The sequence below is a fragment of the Eleutherodactylus coqui genome, chromosome 4 (assembly GCF_035609145.1).
Source record: "Eleutherodactylus coqui strain aEleCoq1 chromosome 4, aEleCoq1.hap1, whole genome shotgun sequence".
Classification (NCBI taxonomy): Eukaryota; Metazoa; Chordata; class Amphibia; order Anura; family Eleutherodactylidae; genus Eleutherodactylus; species Eleutherodactylus coqui.
In genome coordinates this window covers 282,003,021-282,027,926 of record NC_089840.1, presented here as the reverse complement: position 1 = coordinate 282,027,926, position 24,906 = coordinate 282,003,021, and the positions used below count along the sequence as shown (strand labels likewise).

The 24,906-nt window shown below is 45.6% G+C and overlaps 1 protein-coding gene and 1 pseudogene across 1 annotated transcript in view; both read left to right on the top strand.

Moving 5' to 3' along the window:
• Window positions 1–3,421: 3,421 nt before the first annotated feature.
• Window positions 3,422–24,906, top strand: part of LOC136624337 (gastrula zinc finger protein XlCGF57.1-like) — a 721,853-nt gene continuing 700,368 nt past the window's right edge. The window contains exons 1-3 of the mRNA XM_066598268.1: window positions 3,422–3,509; window positions 8,290–8,422; window positions 11,583–11,762. Of these exons, the coding sequence (XP_066454365.1) occupies window positions 8,345–8,422; window positions 11,583–11,762 (258 nt within the window). The 5' untranslated portion in view covers window positions 3,422–3,509; window positions 8,290–8,344. The remainder of the gene's footprint in view (window positions 3,510–8,289; window positions 8,423–11,582; window positions 11,763–24,906) is intronic.
• On the top strand, window positions 12,429–24,282 carry LOC136624409 (oocyte zinc finger protein XlCOF22-like; annotated as a pseudogene).

Below are 24,906 nucleotides of genomic sequence, written 5' to 3'. Positions count from 1 at the left end.
ATGACTATTAGGGCATTGCACATGGTATCCAGAAGAGCCCCTTCTCGCAGAATAGAGTTGTACAGTGTTAGGAGTCGAGGGGTCAAAAGCTCCACATTCTTTTCATACCACTCCCCAGGAAGCCAGTGTACACCTGGTAATTTCCTGTTAGGGAGCGACTTAATAGCTTCCGTTATTTCCTCTATACTCAGGGCTCCATCCAGGTAGGTTGCACTATTACTGCTCAGCATACGGAAGGGGATAGCGTCGAGATAAGCTAGCAATTGTTCATCAGAGCTGCTTAGTTTAGAGGTATATAGGTCAATATAGAATTGGGCAAACACTTGGTTAACTAGTTTATGGTCATGTATTAGGGCACCCGCGTTATCCCGCATCGCTGTAATTGGTGGTAGTGACTGATCCTCTCTGGCCAAGTTGGCCAGCAAGTGACCGTTTTTATCTCCCTAATGAAAAACCTGGTGACTGGAATAAAGAAGTTTCTTTTTTGTATATTAAATGAGCAGCAGTTTATATTCCCGTCGCAGGTCACCGAGACCTAAGGAAGTTTCCTGGAAAAGATATGCTACATGTTTGGCCTCTGCTGAGTCAAGGCGGCGCTCCAAATCTAATCAGGTGGCCCGCAGGGACCTTCTTTGTTGTTAAGATATGGAGGAGGCAGAAAGACCCCCTGTTAACAGCCTTAAAGGCGTTCTATACCACAAACTCTGAGTCCGTACCCTCATTGACCCCCCCAGTACATCCCAGCCTCCTGCTCGACATACTCATGCACTTCCTTCTGTGACAGCCACAAGGGACTTAGTCTCCACATAGGGTGACAACCCTCAACTTCAAGGTCAAAAACCAGCTGGTGCGGGCAATGAGCTGATATGTCTCTCCTGAACCAGAATAAGTTGGTCTTCAGTCCGCACCTCATCAGAAAACCTTCTAGCCAAAAACATTTTATTTTTAGCATAGACATTTCCCACTTCTAGTTGTTTAGCTGCAAGAAGCAGACAGCTCTGTACATTGTGCAGTGGCCTAGATTGGTTTGCAGGCTCAGTATCATTCACTTCAGTATTACTCAGTTGGCAGTACCAACTTCGACCACTGTGCAATGCAGAGAGCTATCTGCTTCCTGCAAAAAACAAACTGCTAGAAGTGGGACAGTGCCTTTAAAAAATACAAAGAATTTAAAACAGTTATACAAAAAAAATATTCCAAAGGTTGTTATATATAAGCAATTGGGTATTACAGAGCTATTTTGATTATCATATATATCTATATCTCTATACTCTAACTTCCAGGTGTCGTACAAGCGTGAAATTTCTCAAGAGCATTCTTTGCATCTTGAATAGGAAAAGTAAAGGGGTCACAACTTGATTATTCAATGCTAAGTGCAAAAGTATTTGCACTCTTGTGTAATGTACGTAATCTAATTCTCTAACTTCCTGATGTCGTACAAACATGAAATTTGGCAGGAGCATTCTTTAGGTCCTACATAGGAAAAGTAAAGGGGTCACAACTCAATAATTCAATACTAATTGCAAAAGTAAGTGCCCCCCCCTAAGAAATGTAACTTCCCGGTGTCATGCAAGCATGAGGGCTAGACATGGACATACTGGTACTGAGAGGGTTAACACCTTTTGGGTGTGGCAACTAGCAAAACATAAAAGCCAATTCCTGCCAGACTCAGAGAGGAGCGAGTACTAGCTCAGTGGAGCTGAAGGGCTGCTAGCCAGAGGTCCAAGTTCGACCAGCGAGATCCTTGGGGGAGGGGATCTGTTTGGGAACCATCGCTAGTCTGAAAGAGGAGGATGCCCTGTAGACGCCCGGTGGGGTTAGCGATGGTTGCCCAGTGGCTTTGTGACCCCTAAAATTATGGGCTCTCCTTATACTTTACATGTTTGGAATGCTGTGAAATAAAACTGGCAAGCACCAGATTTTAAAGAATGTTTAAGTCTCCTGGAGTCTATCTACACATGTGGTGCACCATTTCCCTGATGTTGAGGTTGGCGATCTGCAGGCGAGTACCCTCTTGCCACATATGGTAGAGGGAAAGCTGGCACAAAATGGAGGGGAACGGAGAGGAGATAGAGCCAGTGCAGGAAACACTGAAAGAGTGGTCAGAGAGGTAGGAGGAGAACCAGGAGAGAGCATTGTCCTTTAGACCGATGGAGCAAAGCATAGCAAGGAGGAGGTCATGGTCGACAGTGTCTAATGCAGCAGAGAGATCAACGAGCATTAGTAGGGAGTAGTCGCCCGTCGATTTGGCCATCATCAGGTCATTGTGTGAGGGCAGATACTTTTGTGAGGGGGTTTCGGTCGAATGTATGGGGTAGAAGCCGGACTAGAGGGAGTCGAGGAGAGAGTTATCAGAGAGATGAAGGGGAGGTTCGGCTCTGCTCCTCCATCTCACACACACACTCGGCTCTGCTCCTCCATCTCACACACACGCTCGGCTCCGCTCCTCCATCTCACACACACGCTCGGCTCCGCTCCTCCGTCTCACACACGCGCTCGGCTCCGCTCCTCCGTCTCACACACGCGCTCGGCTCCGCTCCTCCGTCTCACACACGCGCTCGGCTCCGCTCCTCCGTCTCACACACGCGCTCGGCTCCGCTCCTCCGTCTCGCACGCGCTCGGCTCCGCTCCTCCGTCTCGCACGCGCTCGGCTCCGCTCCTCCGTCTCGCACGCGCTCGGCTCCGCTCCTCCGTCTCGCACGCGCTCGGCTCCGCTCCTCCGTCTCGCACGCGCTCGGCTCCGCTCCTCCGTCTCGCACGCGCTCGGCTCCGCTCCTCCGTCTCGCACGCGCTCGGCTCCGCTCCTCCGTCTCGCACGCGCTCGGCTCCGCTCCTCCGTCTCGCACACGCTCGGCTCCGCTCCTCCGTCTCACACACACTCGGCTCCGCTCCTCCATCTCACACACACGCTCGGCTCCGCTCCTCCGTCTCACACACACGCTCGGCTCCGCTCCTCCGTCTCACACACGCGCTCGGCTCCGCTCCTCCGTCTCGCACGCGCGCGGCTCCGCTCCTCCGTCTCGCACGCGCGCGGCTCCGCTCCTCCGTCTCGCACGCGCGCGGCTCCGCTCCTCCGTCTCGCACGCGCGCGGCTCCGCTCCTCCGTCTCGCACGCGCTCGGCTCCGCTCCTCCGTCTCGCACGCGCTCGGCTCCGCTCCTCCGTCTCAAACGCGCTCGGCTCCGCTCCTCCGTCTCACACCCGCTCGGCTCCGCTCCTCCGTCTCACACACGCTCGGCTCCGCTCCTCCGTCTCACACACGCTCGGCTCCGCTCCTCCGTCTAAAACACGCTCGGCTCCGCTCCTCCGTCTCGCACACACCCGCTCGGCTCTGCTCCATCGACTCTCTGAATACATCCTCACACAGCAGAGTCCTGCATCCACTGAGCAGAGAGACCTGGTCATGTGACCCCTTGTCTCCTCCCACACACTGATCACATGACGGTGACATCATCACAGGTCCTGTAAGCACAGAACAACCCCACGGCTCCTGTCTGGCTGCAGGTGGAGGTATGTGGGGTCACCAATACTGGGGGGCAGATTTATAGAAGCCCATAGCAACCAATCAAAGAACTGTGATTGGTTGCTATGGGCAACGGGGACAGATTTACTTTGAGACTGTTTGCTGCAGCTTTATCTGCCAGAATGCTCTTGGTCATTAAGGGGTTAATAAGGAAGTCACCCGATTCTGCATCAACTTTATTTCCGTAAGACGTGAAATCATAACCTGCAACATAAAGTGACATTTTCTTGCCATGTTCTTCTATTGTAATGCGGCTGTTCGGGGGTTAATAAGTGAATGTATCTCCTCCCCTCACATGTAACATTCCTGTACTGCGGCTGTTCGGGGGTTAATAAGTGAATGGATCTCCTCCCCTCACATGTAACATTCCTGTAATGCGGCTGTTCGGGGGTTAATAAGTGAATGGATCTCCTCCCCTCACATGTAACATTCCTGTACTGCGGCTGTTCGGGGGTTAATAAGTGAATGGATCTCCTCCCCTCACATGTAACATTCCTGTAATGCGGCTGTTCGGGGGTTATGACCCAATTTTAGAAACTGCACCTCTTAATGTATCCACTTAGGGGGGTCGTGTGTATTTTGACCCCACAGTTTTTTTTCAGGAATTAATTCAATTTAGAGGAGAAAAAATAAAATTTCATATTCCCTATAGTGCCCATGAAAATGAGGATTGACCCCCCAAAATGGATCCCCCTGTTTGCCCCGTGTTCAGAATCATATCCCTTGTGGCCCTAATCTACTTAAAGGACACATGGCTAGGCCTATAATGGAGGGAACACCCGTTGGATTTCAGGGTACAATGGAATAAATTCCAGGCCCCATTGCCCACTTGTAGAGCTCTTGAGCGTCCAAAACGACAGAAAACCCCCACAAATGACCCCATTTTTTTTTTACCATATTCGTTTTTTTTTATTGAAAGGTTGGTCAGAGAAAACAATAGTCCATTAACACGTAGAGAAGTCTGATGATCCCATTCTGGACAGTAATATAAACTTCTAGATCTTCTTCTGTACAATTTCAGCCCAGTATCTCCAACAAGGAACATTTCTCTAATGTATAAAGTATTACTCACAGTTTACCTGTTTGTATTTTTGCTAATTGGTTTCTTATGTTATCAATTTAGGTGAAGAGCAACGAAACAAAACCAACAGGAAACGGGCATCATAAAAGAATAATCCGTATACAGCTTGTTTTAGTGTTGAGATTTCCTTTTTCCCCCGGTCTCCTCATATTGTTTCGTAGAGTTGTTTCGACATGCTAACCATCCCTCAGATAAGCATTGCTCTGCCATCCGGCCCAAGAATTCCTCCTTTCTTGGAGGGAGTTGTTCTCTCCAATGTTTAGCAATTATAGTTTTTGCTGTCATAAATGAGTGTCCCAATAAAAATCTTATGTTTGGAGGGAATTTTTCGAGGCCTATTAAGAGCAGATTAGTTTGGCTTCTCTAGGAATGAAGCATTTTAAGGTGTTTGACATTTCACCTGGAACTTCACTCCAGAACTTATTTAGTTTAGGGCAAAACCAGAAAATATGTTTGTCCACATTCTCCCCAACATAGGCCCGTTCCAATTTGGAATCTATTTGTCAATAGCGAAGGAGAGAGATACCATCTTAGATGGAGTTTCGTTTGGGTTTCTAAAATCCCCATTCCTCTGGTGGATTTTAAGGAGGTTTTATATGCCTTTTCCCACGAGTCTGTGGATATTGTTTCCCCTAGTTCTCTTTCCCAATTTAGTATATGGGATTTCCTCTTTGGAGAAATGTTGTCTGACAGTATATCATAGAACCTTCTTCTATCTGATTCTTCTCCTGTTTTCCCAGAGGGGATTTGGTTGATAATTGTAGTGGGGATTTGAAGATTATGTAAAGAGGTTTTTTGTAGAAATGAGTTTATTCTACAGTAAGTGAAGTGTTCTTTTTGTGGTAAGTGGTATTTGGAGCTAAGTTCTGCGAATGTTTTTAGGCCTTCTACGGTCAGTAGATCATCTATCTTCTTTGTACCCCTCTTTGACCATTCTTTTATCGCAAGGTCTGGCAAGAAAAAGCTTAAAGGGGTTGTCTCACGCCGAAACGTTTTTTTTTTTTTTTCAATAGGCCCCCCGTTCGGCGCGAGACAAACCCGTGATAAGGGACGTGATAAAAAAAAGAAGAAATTTTACTTACCCGAATCCCGTCTCTGCAGCTCTTTCTTCTTTCCTTCACCAAGATGGCCGCCGGGATCTTCACCCATGATGCACCGCGGGTCTTCTCCCATGGTGCACCGTGGGCTCTGTGCGGTCCATTGCCGATTCCAGCCTCCTGATTGGCCAGAATCGGCACATGTGACGGGCGGAGTTACGATGACGACGCGGGACCAGCTCTCCGGCACGAGCGGCCCCATTCACCACGGAGAAGACCGCACAGCGCAAGCGCGTCTAAAAACGCCAAAAGACAGCGAAATTAGACGGATCCATGGCGATGGGGACACTAGCAACGGAGCAGGTAAGTGAAAAACTTCTGTATGGCTCATAATTAATGCACGATGTATATTACAAAGTGCATTAATATGGCCATACAGAAGTGTATAACCCCACTTGATTTCACGAGACAACCCCTTTAAGGTTTCGATAGGCAGGGGAGGCTTTTTTTTTACTGTCTTTTGGAATCAATTTTTGTGTGAGTTCTTTCCATGCCTCTATTGACGTCATCATGGGAGGAGATATTCCCGGTAGGTCCAGTAAGCTATATACCCCGGACAAAGACACGGCAAACTCTCTGCCCGGAGTACAATTCTGAGAAACTGTGCGGAGGTGGGGAGCTGAGCAGTGATGTGGAGCCGTGCGTTGGTGGGGAGCGGGCGCTGGTCTGGGGTGAACCTTGTTGTGGGGCTTCTCCCCCATTCTCTGTGTGCTGCGGGAGTCCCTTATTTGGTTTCTCTCCTGCACAGGGCTTACTGCTCGTAGGGGTCGTTGCTGTCTCCCTCTGTGGCATTAGGGACCTTTTGGACAAGGGGGGCTGATGTGGGCCTCCTTCCTCCTGTGCTGCATGCTTTTGCTCCTCTTCTCCTGATGGTTTCTCCATAGTTATGTGAGGGGGGGCTACGTGTGCCCCAGGGGACCCCGACTCTGGGCTGCTTATGTCTCCCCACTCCTCTGTAGCTGGCCTGCCAGCTGCACTCACCGCTCCTGCCACCTTGGATGCTGTGCCTCTGTCCCGGCTCGCCGCTCCTCCCCTCCCCCCCTCTTCACTGCCGCCGCGAGTACCTGGGGTTCACTCCCCGCCGTCTCGGAATCTGTGCCTCTGTCCCGGTTCGCCGCTCCTCTTCTCACTCCCTCCGCGAGGCCGCTGGTGAGTACCGGGGATTCGCTTCCCGCTGCCACGGGTGCTGAGTCTCCGTCCCGGCATGCCGCTCCTCCTCCTCTCCCCTCCGTGCGGCCACCAGCTAGTATCAGGGTATCTCTTCCCGCAGACGATTCTCCGCTGTTTCCGCTGTGGTGGTGGCTGGTAGTTCCAGGGTCTGCTGTCGGACTACCGCGGCCTCCAGGTCTGCCCTGGGCTCTCGCTCCATGCTGCTGGTCGAGGTCTGATTCAGGGCTTGATTGCCGCGCTGGAAGTGCTGCAGGCGCCATCTTGGGAGCGGCCGCGTGGGACTCCACTCCCACTGTTCTTCTCAGGAAGACGGTTATATTTCTTCTGGGGTCGTCCAGGGAGGTCTGTGATGCTCCCCTCTTCTTCCCCCTCGGCATGTTCGTTAAAAGCCCGGTCTGGGTCATCTGCATTAAGGATAACTAGGGCCAGGTGCTGGAGCCGAGCAGAGATGTGTCCTACTCCTCCATTAGCTGGCCACGCCACCCCTGCTTTATTTTTTCAAACATTTTTGGGGTGTTTTTTTTTTTTTTTTAATGCTGCTCTTCACAGACTCTCCAAAACCTCTTCTAAAGCTCCTCGTGTGAATGTAGCCTCACTGCAATGTGATTAACTAATGTAGATATAAGGAGAAATGCACACATTAAGAAGTTCTTGTATTCTGTGTATCCTTGTGTGTTGGAAGCTTACTGATCCCCTCACAGTGATGGTAGAGCTCTAAAACATACCAGCTGTACACAGAGATAGTGATTACAGTGCAGTTACCTCCAGTATTAGTGATTACAGTGCAGTTACCTTCAGTGATCACAGGTGATGTGTCCTCTAATTGTGGTCATCCATTTATCTTCTTTCTCTGGGCCCAGACCGCCATGAAGACTTCTTCCAGCTACGACTAGTCCCTGCACACTCTGTCCATCCTGACACTGCCCCCAATTAACCTCTCAGTGACTCCCCTGTAGTACTAATGCATCTTCTGTGGTCTGACAAATTAGTAATGTCTCTTTCCCTTTAATTAAGAAGTCCCTTTGTGCCTTCACTAAGCTGTAATGCTGCCTTTGTTGCCCCACTTAGTTATAGTGCCCCCTATGTATCACCCAGAGTGGCTTTGTTCCTAGCATCACCTGACTCCGCCCCCTCTCCATCCTTGCACCCAGCATGTCTGGGGTTTGTGGGACAAGTCAGGTAATGCTGTGAACAGCATGGCGCTGTGTGGCAGTCCTGTCAGTCAGGAAGACAGAAGATGGCTGATAATGGTGCTAATGAACTGGGGGTCAGCAGTGGGGGCCGAGCAGTGGGGTGTGGAGGGGGTTGTGTTGGGGCTCAGCGGAGGTGCGGAAGGGAAGAGGGGGGGGATGCCTGGTAATTGTATTATTATAGCGGATTTTGTATGATGTTACATTGTCTCGTCTTCTTCCCTTTCAGGATCCTCGGCTGATATCTTCTATATCAGATAATTATCCTGATTGACCAGACAAGGATGGAGAGGAATCTGGACAAGATGGCGGAGAGTTTATTCACCCTCACCCTAGAGATACTCTTTCAGCTTACAGGAGAGGTGAGAGCAGGGGCGTACCTAAAGGCTCAGGGGCCCGGGTGCAAAAGTTCAGCTCAGGGCCTCCCCCACCCCCTGTACCCATGCCTAAATCCTGCACTACAGGAAAACTTGTTTGTAGCCCCTTAGGCCACTCTCTCACACCGCTCTTTACCGCTATTAGCACGGTGCCCCGAGCGTCATGTTAACCACAGTACAATGCGGTTAATGGGGTTACTCAGACCTGAGCTTGAATGCAGTGTTCCTAATGCCGCGATTTTCGAGAGCTGTCTGTTCTATTTTTGTGTTTTTTAACGTACCTCCTCACGCATCACAATGGTGGGGTGCATTTAGAAGCGCTGTCAAATGTTGTACCATGCGTTCAAAAACTCCGCTAGAACTTGCAGTAAAAATGCCACAATTTAGAACTGCGTTTTCTGAACGCATGTGTGAGAGCGGCCTTAGGGTGTGTTCATGTTTTTTGTTATACTTTTGAAATAAAATAAAAGAATACATTTTAAAAAACTGCATGCGGTATTCAAAGACCACATACGTTTTTAAGATGCCGCATTCACTATAAGAAACTGCAGGTGTTTTTGATGCATTTTTTAATTGTGTGCAAAATGTGCAATTATTTACAGTCTATACAGGGAGATGCCTAACTATATAGCAGTGATGGACAGATAAGGTAGATAGATAGATGAGAGAGGTAGGTAGATGAGAGTGTGGTAGATGGCTGACAGGCTCACCATCTTGTCTGTATTTTTATAAGCTGTGAAGATGCTATATTGTGTCTCTAATCTAATCCTCTGGGGGAAGGGAACATCGCCCCCCCCCCCTCCTCCTCCTCCACAAGAATTGAAGGAGCAGCGCTTTGTGTCCAAAAACTGGTCAAACCGGTTTTTAACCAGTTGAAAACCTATCTAGGAAAGCCTTTATGTAAAGGGACAGGAAATGGCTGGTTGGAGAGAAACACAGGAAGTATTTCCTTCAGACAACAAGTCAACAATGAATAGAGCATGCTCAAGGGAAGCTCCTCCCGGGTAAATGATCTCACAGCTACCTCACAAATACCTCCCTATGAGAATGACCTACCAGCACACAAAATTATGTAACTGTATCCTAAATTACCTAACTTCCTGATTTAAAACCTTATATAAACTTTTACCCGCCTAAATAAAAGGAGAACCTTGGCACACATGATTTAGACGTGTGAGGAGACCAGCAGGCACAGAGATGCTGTACACTGTGCGGGAGTGCATGGGTATGACATCATCATCAGCTTCCTCTGTTCTGAGCCATGTTATGTGTGTGCCTGCCTGCCTCTCTCCTCCTTCCCCCTCCTCGTCTGCTCTGCTGTTGTCTGACTCGCACTGTCTGCCGCAGCGTAACAATCACGCGGCTGGCAGTACGACAAGCCGGTAATGCACTGTATGTGCATTTGTATATGGCGGAGGGTGGCCTCTGGGCCCCCTCTGTGCAGGCACCGCATCGCTATTGCGACCCCTGCGACCATGAAGAGTATGTCAGTGGGTGAGAGATTCTGAGTATGACGTCACGTTCCATCATTCTTATCTATGTCAGTCTCTGGTCACATCTACGTCAGAGGACTTACTGCCGATTCAGTCCTTCTGCCACCTTCACATGAAGCATGATTACTACGGGCTTTCCACAGTGGTAGCTTGCAGCTATTACGCAGTAAATACACAGGGGCCAAATCCACATCTAAGCCCGCCTGCACACAAAGAGGTTGATTTCTGTATGCGTTAGCCCACAGTGGAGTCTGACCCATTGCCCGGCCGGCATCTACTCGTACCTGTCTGTTCTGTTCTTCATCTATACTGCGGATGGTCCACACTGCTCGCTGTCGGACATGCGCTGTACAGCTTTTTTTTCTCATTTTTTTTCCCCCACACCGTCGCTAGGTGATGAATTGGAATCTGTGACCTGCCTGCAATGTCAGTTGCGGATGGACTGCGGGTCGAGCAGCTTCCATTGACTTAAATGGAAGCCATCCATGCAGACATCACACGAAAATGAAATGTGCTGCGATATTTCCTCCGCTCGTGGAAACCGCAATTTGTTTCCGTAAGTGTGCAGGAAAAAGCGTTTTTCCGTAGCATGCTATGGATGGTATTTGGCGCAGACATCGGCCATGGAGTCCTTAATGCAAATCCGTTCGTGTGCAGGTGGCCTAAATGGCTCGTATTATGCTGCGGACTTACTTGCCAAACTTCTGTGGATTTTATCCTTTGTTCTTCAGGGGTTCAAAATCCGCAGCATAAATCCGTAGTATAAATAGTCTCGCTGCGGATTTAGAATCTGCCGCAGTTCTCAAAGACTAAGTAGATTTGTTATAGAAAATACCGGCACCGCGTGAAAGACATTTTATAAATCTCCCCCGCATGGCCTGTACTGTAAATGCTGCAGCCAAGTGTGAAGACGGCCGGAATGCTGGAAACTATTGCAGCTGGTAAAATGTCGAACAGCCAACAGAATAGAACTGTCAGGGTAATCAATCAGTACAGCATCAGTCAAACCCCACCCTAATGTCCCGCTGTCGACGGTAAAGGAAAAACACCACACACAGGTCTGGTATGCTTCCCTGTACGGGAGTAATGGCCAACACTTTACTGGCTTACACAGGGCTTTATACCCTCCTGTTGCTACACAAAGCATATAGCATCTCATTGGTCCAGATATATAGCATCACCATATATGTCCATAATACTGTCCATAGCAAAAGTTAATCAGACAGGCGGCTGTATCAATCACATGTTCCTTATTCATAGCAGACACTTCTCTTTTTCTCCTCAGTCCTTCGAGCAAGATGTTGCAACTTCCTTAAACTGCCAAGCTAATCGCCGTTCTATCTTGTTCCTCTTTGTAATTTTCCAAGAAACAGTTTTCTCCACCTTGCAGAAGCCTTCGTCGTATCTGATATGATTTTTTAAGAATGCATATTACGTATTTTGAATATTAGGTTTTTTGTCACAAAGCATTGCATAGAATTTGCACGCAGGTCTAAAGATATAAAAACATATAGCAATATATACACGTGCCCTCACAGAACAACAGAACTGAGGAACACAGATGTGAAGAGCCGACATAACTGCCGGACCAGACTGGGAGGACTCTAGAAATGTCTGCAGGGATATTTATGGATGTATCTCCCCATAAACAGGATTACACGATAGTGAAGAAGACTTCTAGTGATGGCTGTCAGGCCCCGATGTCTGATGGATGGGGAAGACCCCTGAGCCCAATCACAGGGCCTCCACCTCACCCCCTGATACTGGAGGAGATCAATGAGCAGAAGATCCTAGAACTCACCAACAAGATGATTGAGCTGCTGACTGGAGAGGTGATGCTGCTGGGAATGCTGGGACATTATACAGTAACACTATGGCGGTATAACGTGTCTGGGTGATGATGGTATCATTGTGTTGTCAGGTTCCTATAAGGTGTCAGGACGTCGCTGTCTATTTCTCCATGGAGGAGTGGGAGTATTTAGAAGGACACAAGGATCTGTACAAGGACGTCATGATGGAGGACCACCAGCCCCCCCTATCACCAGGTAATAGACAGGACTAAATCGACACGGCCTTTATTATTTGTATGTAGAGAATAAATTCAGTGGCTGTCTGTGTTTTCTGCAGGTAGATCCAGTAAGAGAACAGCAGCGGAGAGATGTCCCCGGCCTCTTCTTCCACAGGATGATCAGGTAGAAGGAGACAAGGTCTCATGAAATCTTCCCTCTGGTCTGTAGGACGGCTGGGAAGGTCTTGTGTTTAGTCTTATTATATGATTGATACTTGTGTAATGAGAAAGCTGGAGATGGCAGGATTACAGCCGACCGCAGACATTAGATCTCCGCATCTTATCACTATTTTCTGGTTCTGGAGACTTCTGATTGGAATAAAGAAGCAACAGGTTGGAGTTATACAGGAGACCTGCAGCTATTTGGCCCAGATCACTACTGCTGTCATGTCATTCCGGCTCCTCATACTAATTAATGACCTTTTCTGGCCATATAAAACCTTCCACACGACTTCTCCAACTGTGTGATGACTTTTACAATATTTATTTCACAGCTGGTGAAACTGGAGGAAGATCTGATCCCTATTGATGCTACAGAGACACATGTGAGGGGGTGTCAGCCGTGTATGGAGGGGATTCCTACAGATGACCCCCCCAGGTGAGACTGCATGTAGAGAAGAGTCTGTGTTATCAGAGTTTTCAGCTGTATATTCCCTTATTCAGCCAAAATCTATATATATATAAAGGCAAAAGCCCTCACTGACTGACTGACTCGCCACTAGTTCTCTAACTTCCCGATGTCGGACAAACATAAAATTTGGCACAACGATTTTTTTAGGTCCAAAATAGGAAAAGGAGTCATTACTCGATTATTCAATGTTAAGTGCAAAAAATAAGTTACCCCCTATGTTATATTATTCCCGGAGTCGTACAAGCGTGAAATTTGGCATAAACATTCTTTGGGTTGTAAGTAGGAAAAGTCAAGGGGTGGCAACTTGATTATTGAATTCTAAGTGCAAAAGTACGTGACCTCATATGTAATGTAACTAATAACACACGTATGAACTGCACAAACATGAAATTTGCCACAACCATTCTTTATGTCCCAATGGGGAAAGTAAAGGGGTTGCAACTTCAATATTTAAAGGGGTTGTCCCGTGAAAGCAAGTGGGGTTATATACTTCTGTATGGCCATATTAATGCACTTTGTAATATACATCGTGCATTAAATATGAGCCATACAGAAGTTATTCACTTACCTTCCCTGCGCTGGCGTCCCCGTCTCCATGGCTCCGTCTAATTTCAGCATCTAATCTCCTGATTAGACGCACTTGCTCAGAAGGGTCTTCTGCCATCTCTTCGCTCCGGCACGAGCCGGCATTCTGGCTCCGCCCCCTTGTACGCGTCATCGCGTAGCTCCGCCCCCTTCACATGTGCCGATTCCAGCCTCCTGATTGGCTGGAATCGACATATTTGACGGGGGCGGAGCTACGCGATGACGCGTACAAGGGGGCGGAGCCAAAACACAGCTGCTGCTGGACTGAAGAGATGGCAGAAGACCCTTCTGCGCAAGCGCGTCTAATCAGGAGATTGGACGCTGAAATTAGACGGAGCCATGGAGACGGGGATGCCAGCGCAGGGAAGGTAAGTGAATAACTTCTGTATGGCACATATTTAATGCACGATGTATATTACAAAGTGCATTAATATGGCCATACAGAAGTATATAACCCCACTTGCTTTCACGGGACAACCCCTTTAATTCTAAGCCTGAAAAACTGAAGAGCCGCCATACATTACATAGTTCTTTTCTCAGCAACCATAAAGCCTAGGGAAATGATTTGTATACTGAGGAGAATCTAACTGATCTCTGTGTGTATATACTCAAGAGAATCTACCTCACCTCTATGAGTCTATACTGAAAGGCTATAAAGTACATAAGAAAGTGGCCATGCACTGCAGGGATGGAGCCTCTAAGGCTAAGAAGGGGCTGCAACCTCCAGTCTGGGGGTAAATTTGAATAAAAAGGGGCGTTACCTTTAAAAGTAAAATGTGAGGAGAGTGGTAGGGGTTGCACATTTTGCAGAGGGACATTGCTACATACAGTCTGAGGAGAATCTAACACTCCTATATGTGTATACATATTTTATTCCTTGGTTTTCAAGTAACTATGACTTCATTTTCCCTGCAAACAACATGTAAACACCTGTACTAAATCAACTCGGGCGAAGCCGGGTATATCAGCTAGTATATATATATAAAGATGAAAACACTCACTGACTGGCCATTAACTCTCTTACTTCCTGGTGTCGTACAAACATAAAATTTGGCATGACCATTATTTTGGTCCTAAGTAGGAAAACTAAAACATTCACAACTTGATTATACAATGCTAAGTGCAAAAGTAAGTGACCCCCTATATTATGCAACTTCCCAGTGTCGTACAAGTGTTAAATTTGCAACGACCATTCTTTAGGTCCTACATAGGAAAAGTAAAGGGGTCACAACTTGAGTATTCAATTCTAAGCTTGAAAAAATATGTGATACATAAAGCTTAAGGAAATGATTTGTATAATCTACCTCATCCTATGTGTATATACTGAGCTGAATCTACCTCACCTCTACGTGTATATACTGAGGAGAATCTAACGCTTCTCTGTGCATATACTGAGGAGAATCTAATGCTTCTCTGTGTATATTCTAAGGAGATGCTATCACACCTCTCTGTGTATATACTTTCGAGAATCTACCTTACCTCTGTGTGTATATACTGAGGAGAATCTAGCTCACCTCTGTGTGTATATACTGAGGAGAATCTAGCTCACCTCTGGGTGTATATACTGAGGAGAATCTAGCTCACCTCTGAGTGTATATACTGAGGAGAATCTAGCTCACCTCTGAGTGTATATACTGAGGAGAATCTACCTCACCTCTGAGTGTATATACTGAGGAGAATCTACCTCACCTCTGAGTGTATATACTGAGGAGAATCTACCTCACCCCTGAGTGTATATACTGAGGAGAATCTACCTCACCCCTGAGTGTATATACTGAGGAGAATCTACCTCACCCCTGAGTGTATATACTGAGGAGAATCTACCTCACCTCTGAGTGTATATACTGAGGAGAATCTACCTCACCTCTGAGTGTATATACTGAGGAGAATCTACCTCACCTCTGAGTGTATATACTGAGGAGAATCTACCTCACCTCTGAGTGTATATACTGAGGAGAATCTACCTCACCTCTGAGTGTATATACTGAGGAGAATCTACCTCACCTCTGAGTGTATATACTGAGGAGAATCTACCTCACCTCTGAGTGTATATACTGAGGAGAATCTACCTCACCTCTGAGTGTATATACTGAGGAGAATCTACCTCACCTCTGAGTGTATATACTGAGGAGAATCTACCTCACCTCTGAGTGTATATACTGAGGAGAATCTACCTCACCTCTGAGTGTATATACTGAGGAGAATCTACCTCACCTCTGAGTGTATATACTGAGGAGAATCTACCTCACCTCTGGGTGTATGTACTGAGGAGAATCTACCTCACCTCTGGGTGTATATACTGAGGAGAATCTACCTCACCTCTGAGTGTATATACTGAGGAGAATCTACCTCACCTCTGAGTGTATATACTGAGGAGAATCTACCTCACCTCTGAGTGTATATACTGAGGAGAATCTACCTCACCTCTGAGTGTATATACTGAGGAGAATCTACCTCACCTCTGAATGTATATACTGAGGAGAATCTAGCTCACCTCTGGGTGTATGTACTGAGGAGAATCTACCTCACCTCTGGGTGTATATACTGAGGAGAATCTAGCTCACCTCCGGGTGTATATACTGAGGAGAATCTAGCTCACCTCTGGGTGTATATACTGAGGAGAATCTAGCTCACCTCTGGGTGTTGTAGCAATGCAGGGGAAACACACCTGGCCACGACCAAATGCTGATTGGTCTTTATTCAGACTTGATGAACAAAACAAAACAAAACAAAATTACTGGCATTCTCCAGATAACAGAAAGTTCAAGGAAAGTCCTTTTAAATAAGCAGTCCAGCAGTAGTAACACAAAAGTCTTTGTAGACGCCAATAGGGCAAAGTAAAGCAAACCTTCCCAGCAGCGTGGTGCAGTGTCTCCAGCTCAGCACTCTCTGTAAGCCTCTGCTGCTCACACAGGGCACACCTCCCTCTTCAGACTGCAACCTGCGCCCATTTATGCACCTCACCTACTTGGGCCAGGTGAAACTGAGTACTGGAGTGAGAGACGGACCGGGTTTACCTCACAGATGCTAGTAGTCTCTGCGATATGTACCGTCCGTCCCACACTTTACCTCTCACTCTACTACAGTGTATATACTGAGGAGAATCTACCTCACCTCTGGGTGTATATACTGAGGAGAATCTACCTCACCTCTGGGTGTATTTACTGAGGAGAACCTACCTCACCTCTGGGTGTATATACTGAGGAGAACCTACCTCACCTCTGTGTGTGTATATACTGAGGAGAATCTACCTCACCTCTGTGTGTATACATATTTTATTCCTCTGTTCCTCTGAAGTAACCACAACTTCATAAAATGTTCCACGCAAACAACAGATAAACACTTGTACCAAATTTACTTGCCCGAAGCCTGGTATATCAGATGTGGATGATCTCCATCCTCTGCAGACTCCATCATCTCTTTTACATGTGCTCCTTCTGAAGCTGCTCTTGTCTGTGCAGAGAACAGGGTGCCAATGGTGGACTTGCCAATTCCGGTGTCTCTGGCAAATGCTATTCAAGCTACATGGTGCTGGGATGTGAGATCAGCTTCCACTACAGGATGGTGGGCCCTCATGGTTCCCGCGGAGTCTGTTTCCAACAATTTGATCAGTAGTGACCTGATGACAGTGAAGTCGAGAGGCGACTACTCCCTGCTAATCCTCCTTGACCTGTTGCAGCATTTGACACTGTTGACCACAAACTCCTCCTTAACATGCTTCGCTCTATCAGCCCTCCTTACTGGCCCTATTTCCTTTCCACCTCCTCTCGCTGTTGGGGTGCCCCAGGGCTCAGACCTTGGTCCCCTACTCTTCTCTAAAGTCCCAATTGGACAAACTATCAGCAAACTTGGCCTCTAATTCCAGATCTACGCTGAGGACACCCAGCTATATGCCTCTTCCTGTGACATATCAACACCATTCCTCCAAAATCCCACAGACTGTCTGTCTGCTGTCTCTAACCCCATGTCCTTCCTCTTTCTCAAACAAAGCCTTTCCAATACTCACCACCTCGTGTTTCCACCCTCTGCTTACCGATCTCCCTCCATATCTCCATATCGGTATCTGGCACCACTCCCAGACAGCATGCCCACTTCTTGGGTGTCATACCAGACTCTGACCTCTTCTTCAAACCCCACATCCAATCTTTGTCCCAAAAATGCCACCTGCTCCTCAGAAATATTGCTCAAATCTGGCTATTCCTCACCATGGACATGCTAAAGACACTTGTTGCCGCCCTCATCCATTTCCGACTTGACTACTGCTACTTGCTGCTCAACGGCATTTCCGCACCAGACTCTCCCTTCTTCAATCTATATTAGACACACCAGCTAGGCTCATTTTTCTATCCAGCCATTTCTCCGATGCCTCTGAACTATGCCAGTCATTGCATTGGCTGCCCATCCATTGCAGAACTAAATTTAAACTCCTCACCCTCACCCATGGCACATCGCTTCCCTTCTGTCCATTTATCACCCAGCCCACATACTCCGATCCGCTGACACATGCAGACTAAACTCCCCACTAATACAAACCTTACATGCTCGCCTCCAGGACTTCACCAGAGCAGCACCCATCCTCTGGAAAGCTCTACCCCAAGGCATCTGGACAATCCACAATGCACAAAATTTCAGACTCGCCTTAAAAACGCACCTCTTCAGGGAGGCATACTAAATCACCTGACCTAGTACCCCTGCCCCTCCCTACCGCTCCCCACACCTTCCACCCTGCCTATGACCTCTACCCCAGCACCTCCCTACCGATCCACCCGTTTTCTTCCTAATAACTGATTTAAAGGATTGGGCATGCTCAGTAGGAACAGTCAGCTGGGTTAGTGAATGGCTACAAACATATCTGTGCCCACTGATAATGGCGGTGCCGGGCTTGTAAAGGCGTCTTTATTCCCCAGTCAGCAGCACATGATCAGCAGACTGTAGTTGCAGCGCAGTACAGGGCAGTTTACAGCAGGGGGCGTCAGCAGCTCTTATCCACGCTCCTTTGGCTCCTGCGCTCTGTAATCTTACAAGCTGTATGAGTGCCCCCTGGAGGTAGGAAATTACCATCACCGCATGGGAGGAAATCAGCGCAGAACACGTCCTACAATGTGGAAGTAAAAAAGTAAGTTTATTGGGTAAAGTAATTGTCCCATTAGGATGTTATTAGTAGACTAGGCGCTCCACAAATTATTGTACCTGCATTTAATGGGAAAACCCCTTTAACTATTTAATATTTTTACATATCTGAGCTTGAATAACTGCGACAAAATATCTCCCGTTTTGGTGGAATAAATGTGCTAAGGATGGACGTCATCCCTCGCTTGTTGTACTTATTCCAGACTCTGCCTATTCAGCCCCCCATGAATTTTTTTAAATGCCTACAATCTGCTTTTACACATCAGCTACCGAACCCTCTCAAAACCTAAACCCACAGGAGGGGCGGGGCTTTCTGGCCTTAAGCCTCTATGCTTCTTAGATCGTTCAACTGGGACTTCCACGGGAAGTCTAAACAATGGATTAAGCTAGAAATGGATATTGTTGGAACTTCTCTAAAAATGCTGCCTTGGATTTTTCCCTCAGCCAGACCCCACAACAATGTTAAATTTTCCCTCTTTGCCCCCATTCTTGCAATGTCCCGGCGGAGGGCCAGCCAGCTGCTGCTGAGACCACGGGCATATACAGCATGGCGGTCATGGTGGTGGTGGTGGGGGGGGGGGTTGTTGCAACTTCTCCAGTTGGTTTGTAAATGTATTTTTTGTCCATCGGTACAAAGACACCTAATATTTTTCTTTGGTCAATGGTGTTACGTGAAATAGTTTTTTTGCTATTAATATTCATACGGTGATTGTTCACTCAAGTCTGTAATGCGTTTATTGTTCGGCCCACATATTTCAGGCCGCATGGACACTCAAGGAGGTAAGTAATACAGATTGATCCATAGTTTAAAAGATATTGTAGAATATAACTCTTATTCACATCTTGTATAAATATCTCCTTCCTGCTGTGACAAATATTCTGGCAGCATTTACAATTTTCTATGCCACATCCAAAAGCGTCGTATATGCCCCTCACTCCCCCCCTCCACACACACATGGATGTACCTGGAATATGAGTTAGGATCTTCCAATTGGGTTGGTGAGAGGGTGCCAGTATATTTTTCAGTTTTATTTCTTCGAGTACCACTTGAGGTCGACTGGGGATATTGTCAGATAGAAAGGGGTCACCTTGTAGGATCCCCCAATGTTTCGATAGGATGTTCCTCAGGTGGGGATGTTGAGTATTAATGTGGATTCAGAACAATGTTTTGAAGGTCTGGTCCTCGGTTTTCCCAGGTTTCTGTTGTGGATTCTCTAACTGGTCTTGTTGTTGCACTCTTCGAATCGCTGAACTCACCAGTACCCCTGGGTGCCCCTTCTCTTTAAAACACTTCTTTTATACATTAGATTGCTCATTAACCCCTTAGTGACGAAGCCAGATTTTGGAAATCTGACATGTCGTTCAACATAGCATAACTCCGTGAAGGTTTTGCGTATCCAAGTGATTCTGACATTGTTTTTTCGCCACATGTTGAACTTAATTTACGTTGCAAAAATAGACCGATTTTAATTAGTGTATGTTTATTAAAAGTACCAATACTGGAAAGAATTTTTTTTAAATTATCATTTTTTCACATTTTCAACTGTAATATGTACAAACATACCGTACAAATTTTTGATAGGATATATATTTCCATCTGTTCACTTTATTCTGAATGCACATTTGAAAAACTTTTGAGGAACACTTTGTTTTCTTACAGCAAGCCAAGTTTGCAGCGGCTCATAGGTGTCACAATGATAGATACCCTCCTAAATGACCCTATTTTAAAAACTAAACCCCTTAATGTATTCACTTAGGGGGGGGGGGGGGTCGTGTGTATTTTGCCCCCACAGTTTTTTTTCAGAAATTAATTAAATTTAGAGAAGAAAAAATAAAATTTAATATTTTTGCAAATATGTCATTTTTCCTATAGTGCAAATGAAAATGAGGATTGATACCCCAAAATGGATTCCCCTGTTTCTCCCGTCTTCAGAAATATACTCATTGTGGCCCTAATCTTATATCTGGATGCACAACGGGGCCTAAAATGTAAGGAGAAGTCAGTGTCTTTCAGAACATAAATTTTCCTTGAAGGCGTTTTAGGCCCCATACCTCTCTTGTAGAGTTCTTGAGCGGCCAAAACCATATAGAACCCCCACAAATGACCCCATTTTAAAAACTAGACCCCTTAACAAATTTATCTAGGGGTGTACTGCCCATTGTAATGCCACAGTTTTTGAATGAATTCAAGCAAAGCAAAAGGAAAAAATTGTGATTTTTCTTTTTTTTGGCAATTCTGTCAGTTTAAAAACAACTTTTTTTGTACAGCACACGCATGAATGAAGACTTGCACCCCAAAATGGATCCTCCCAGTTTCTTCTGTGTTCAGAAACATACCCATTGTGGCCCTAATCTACTTACAGGACACATGGCACGCCCTATAATGGAAGGAACACCCGTTGGATTGCAGGGCACAACTGAATAAATTCCAGGCCCCACTGCTCACTTGTACGGAATAAAAACTGACACGTTAAAAACTCCCCCCCCCTTCCCCCCCCCGTCCAGACCCTTTTTGGCGTTCCCTAAATCTTAGATAAAAGTAATAATGTGAACTGTGTGGTATTTCCGAAGACAGGGGTAATTACGGGGGCTGGTTGGGATGGGTATCCATTGGATAGCGCCGATTGCATTGCCGGGGGCGACTGCCCGCAGCCCAAGATGACAGCTCCATGCTGTCGGCTACCTGCGGGCACCGACAACATGAAGCTGACACGTCCTCTGCTAAGAGGGTATTAATCCTAAGAGAACGCATGTTTCTACGTCCTCTAGGATTAAAGCCCACTTAGTGAGGACGTACAATCCCGATGGGGCCGTCACTAAGGGGTTAAAATTTTGGAGATTTGTGTGTAAAAAATAAAAGTATGGGGGTTCTGGAGAAATAATATAAAATGTGGCACTCGTTTGTTATTAAGTATACTTAATCTGTATAAAGAGCATGTGCAAGACGAGCATGCGCACAAAATTGCGTCTAGAAATTTACCTCTGCTTCCAGTTAAGCGTGTACCGGGATATAGCTCAGCAGCTACTTTCTTCTGGATGCACGCACGTACACACTTCCGGTCGCCCCAGTTCTAAGAAGTACCCGATACTTTTATCATGCCTCTGTGTCATATGCTCATGAAAGGTGGCAGATTAGTCAGTAAGCCCTCTGACTCGCGTTGCATCTCCTGTATTGTATCTATTGTCCTACGCTAATGGAATAAACACCAGAAGGTACCGACTCTCCAAAAGAAACCTGGAGGAACGGGTGATAATTTAGAGGCTAACCTGGATTCTTGAGGAGGTTCGCTAATCTTTGCAAACCCCTTATTCAAGTAAGTAAAACCCCATACATAAAAGAGCACAGGGTTTTTGTAACTTGTCTTTTTCACTATTTGTATGAATATTTTACATAGAAATTTTTATAAAATATTGATATAATTGTAATGTTAAAATCTGTTTTATTCTTGGCAGATGACGACATCAGGAGCTCAGAGGAACATTTGATATCTTCAGGTTTTATAGTGGAAGATGGTGGTAACATACAAGATACACACGCAGAGCCTGCCATTATCCCAGATGTACCCTCAGCCCTTCCCAGCAAACATCTGTCATCTGATCCTTTTATAGAGGTTCCATCTTCTAATTCATCACAGACTAGCAAGCAACATAACATTTACAGAAGAGATGTTAAAGAAGAAACAGTTGTCACAGGGAAGAAGTCATTTTCATGTTCAGAATGTGGGAAATGTTTTACTCAGAATGTGGATCTTGTTTTTCATCAAAGAATTCACACAGGAGATAAGCCATTTTCATGTTCTGTCTGTGGGAAATGTTTTACCTGGAAATCAGGTCTTGTTAGACATCAGAGAATTCACACAGGAGAGAAATCCTTTTCATGTTCAGAATGTGGGAAATGGTTTATCCAGAAATCACATCTTGTTTATCATCAAACAATTCACACAGGAGATAAGCCATTTTCATGTTCTGTCTGTGGGAAATGTTTTACCTGGAAATCAAGTCTTGTTATTCATCAGAGAATTCACACAGGAAAGAAGCCATTTTCATGTTCTGTCTGTGGGAAATGCTTTATCCAGAAAGCACATCTTGTTTATCATCAAAGAATTCACACAGGAGAGAAGTCATTTTCATGTTCAGAATGTGGGAAATGGTTTACAACAAAATCCGGTCTTGTTAATCATCAAAGAATTCACACAGGAGAGAAGCCATTTTCATGTTCAGAATGTGGAAAATGTTTTACCACACAATCACATCTTGTTAATCATCAGAGAATTCACACAGGAGAGAAGTCATTAACATGTCCAGAATGTGGGAAATGGTTTACAACAAAATCCGGTCTTGTTTATCATCTAAGAATTCACACAGGAGAGAAGCCATTTTCATGTTCAGAATGTGGAAAATGTTTTATCCAGAAATCATCCCTTGTTGATCATCAGAGAATTCACACAGGAGAGAAGTCATTTTCATGTTCAGAATGTGGGAAATGGTTTACCCGGAAATCGGGACTTGTTAATCATCAGAGAATTCACACTGGTGAGAGGCCATTTTCTTGTTGAAAATGTGGGAGATGTTTTACAAGTAATACAACTCTTGTTACACATCAAAGAATTCACACAGGAGAGTGGCCATTTTCATGTTTTAAATGTGGAAAATACTTCTTGCTGCACATTAGAGAATTGACATGGGGGACAAGCCATTTTCATGTTCTGAATGTGAGAAATACCCATAAAGGGGATCTTGTTAAACATCAGAGAATTCACACAGAAAACCTGCATTTATGTTCAGATTGTTGGAAATATTTTAGCTATACATCTTGTTAGTCGTTGGAGAATTCACACGTGGCAGCAGCCATTTTTGACTTTGGAAAAGTTACACAGCGGAGAACCCATATTAATATTTTAAAATCTGCTTGTCTTATTATCATGATTGAAAACCTCGCTTCACGTGATCTTCTGTTACCGACCATCAAGATGATTTATTAATTACATGACAATTGAAAAGTCATACAATGAGTGTTTTCCATATTATATAATTCAATAAACCTTTAATAACCACTCAAAAGTGGTTGCAGGTATTGAAAAAAAATGACTGCGCCTATCAATTTCTGATGGAATTCTGCCCTTTAAACATCCATCCCATGATCCTCTTTCCATTGAAGTTTTTTGAACTTAATGTATAAGAACCCACTCACATATGTTTTATTCTGTCCTTATCCTGGCCGGCGCCTATTACTCCCTATCTACTGAGTCATGAATAATAGATCTGTGGAGTCTATCATTGGGGCCCCTAGTGATCAGCTGTTCTCTGGGCCAGTGTGCTCAAGCACAGTCTCATTATTGGAATCGCAAAGCCTAAGAGTGAACCTGTAACACCCCCCCCCCCCCCCCTTCCCGCCTGATTCAATATCCGCTTTTTTTTTTATTGCCAGGGTTTTATCACCCAGGCTGTTTTAGAGGTATTCGCCCTTTTACTTAAAGCAATTTCCTCTATGGCTATGATTAAAGCACTGCTTGCATTGCACAAAGTAGACTTTCTGACTGTAGGTGTTGCTTTTATCAGCTTTTTAAGAGGCCCCAATTGCAGTGTATTCCCTCAGACATCTTACAATAGTTTGTGTTACGATAATCTCACTTCTTAGAGGCAGTTTTCTTTTGAATGTACACCGCAGCTAAAGCTGGTGGAAACCACCCCGTGCTGAAGAGGAGTTCCTCTGCTGTGTCTTCTCTTAAATCTACTACCAAATTCCTGTAAGGCTCTCATGTGGCATACTCAAAAGCGTCTAAGAAGAACCATGTCTTCCTGGGTACGTCTGTCTTGTTAGTGAGACAATTTGCAGCTGATCGCCGAGATTATTAAAAAGGTTTTTAAATTTATCGGTCTACTTTTTTTACCCTGATTAAATATGTTCTGTACCAGATAGAGAATGCTTAGATTTCTGCGATGCACATACTTGGTAAATGCCTTTCCTATTTCCCAATTTTCACTAGCGCTCTGTCATATAAAGAGATTGAGAAAGTGTCCCCCCAGCTGTCCAGTATCAATCAGTTGCCGTTCAGGACAATAGAAAAGTTGAGCTGACAACCTTTGCCCCTTGAATCTACTCTAATGATAGATAGATAGTTAGATACTAGATAGATGGATAAAGATATGAGATGGGTAAATTATAATGTTCTAATCCCCCCTTCCTCTTGTGTAATTGGCAAGCCTTTGATATACAAGAGGACAGGAAATCCTTTGTCCCAATGTCAATACAAGTGGCCTTTTGACAGGTAGATGCTGATTTGCTCTCCCCAGGCTGGTGGTTGTTGCCTTTAGAGAGATAATTTTATTACTTCCCCATACCTCACCCCAAGCTCAGGAATTCCCCTCAAACTACGTAAACCCATACCTGGTTATGATTTTTGCCTCATGCTTGATATTCATGCTTAGATAAAATCATGACAAGAAATATGGCAGCATATCTTCATGATTAGAGACCCTCCCACCGAGATATGACTGAAACTAGGGAATTACGATTTTTGAGTTCCTACAAATCCGACCCTCCCTTCTCTGTATGACCTCA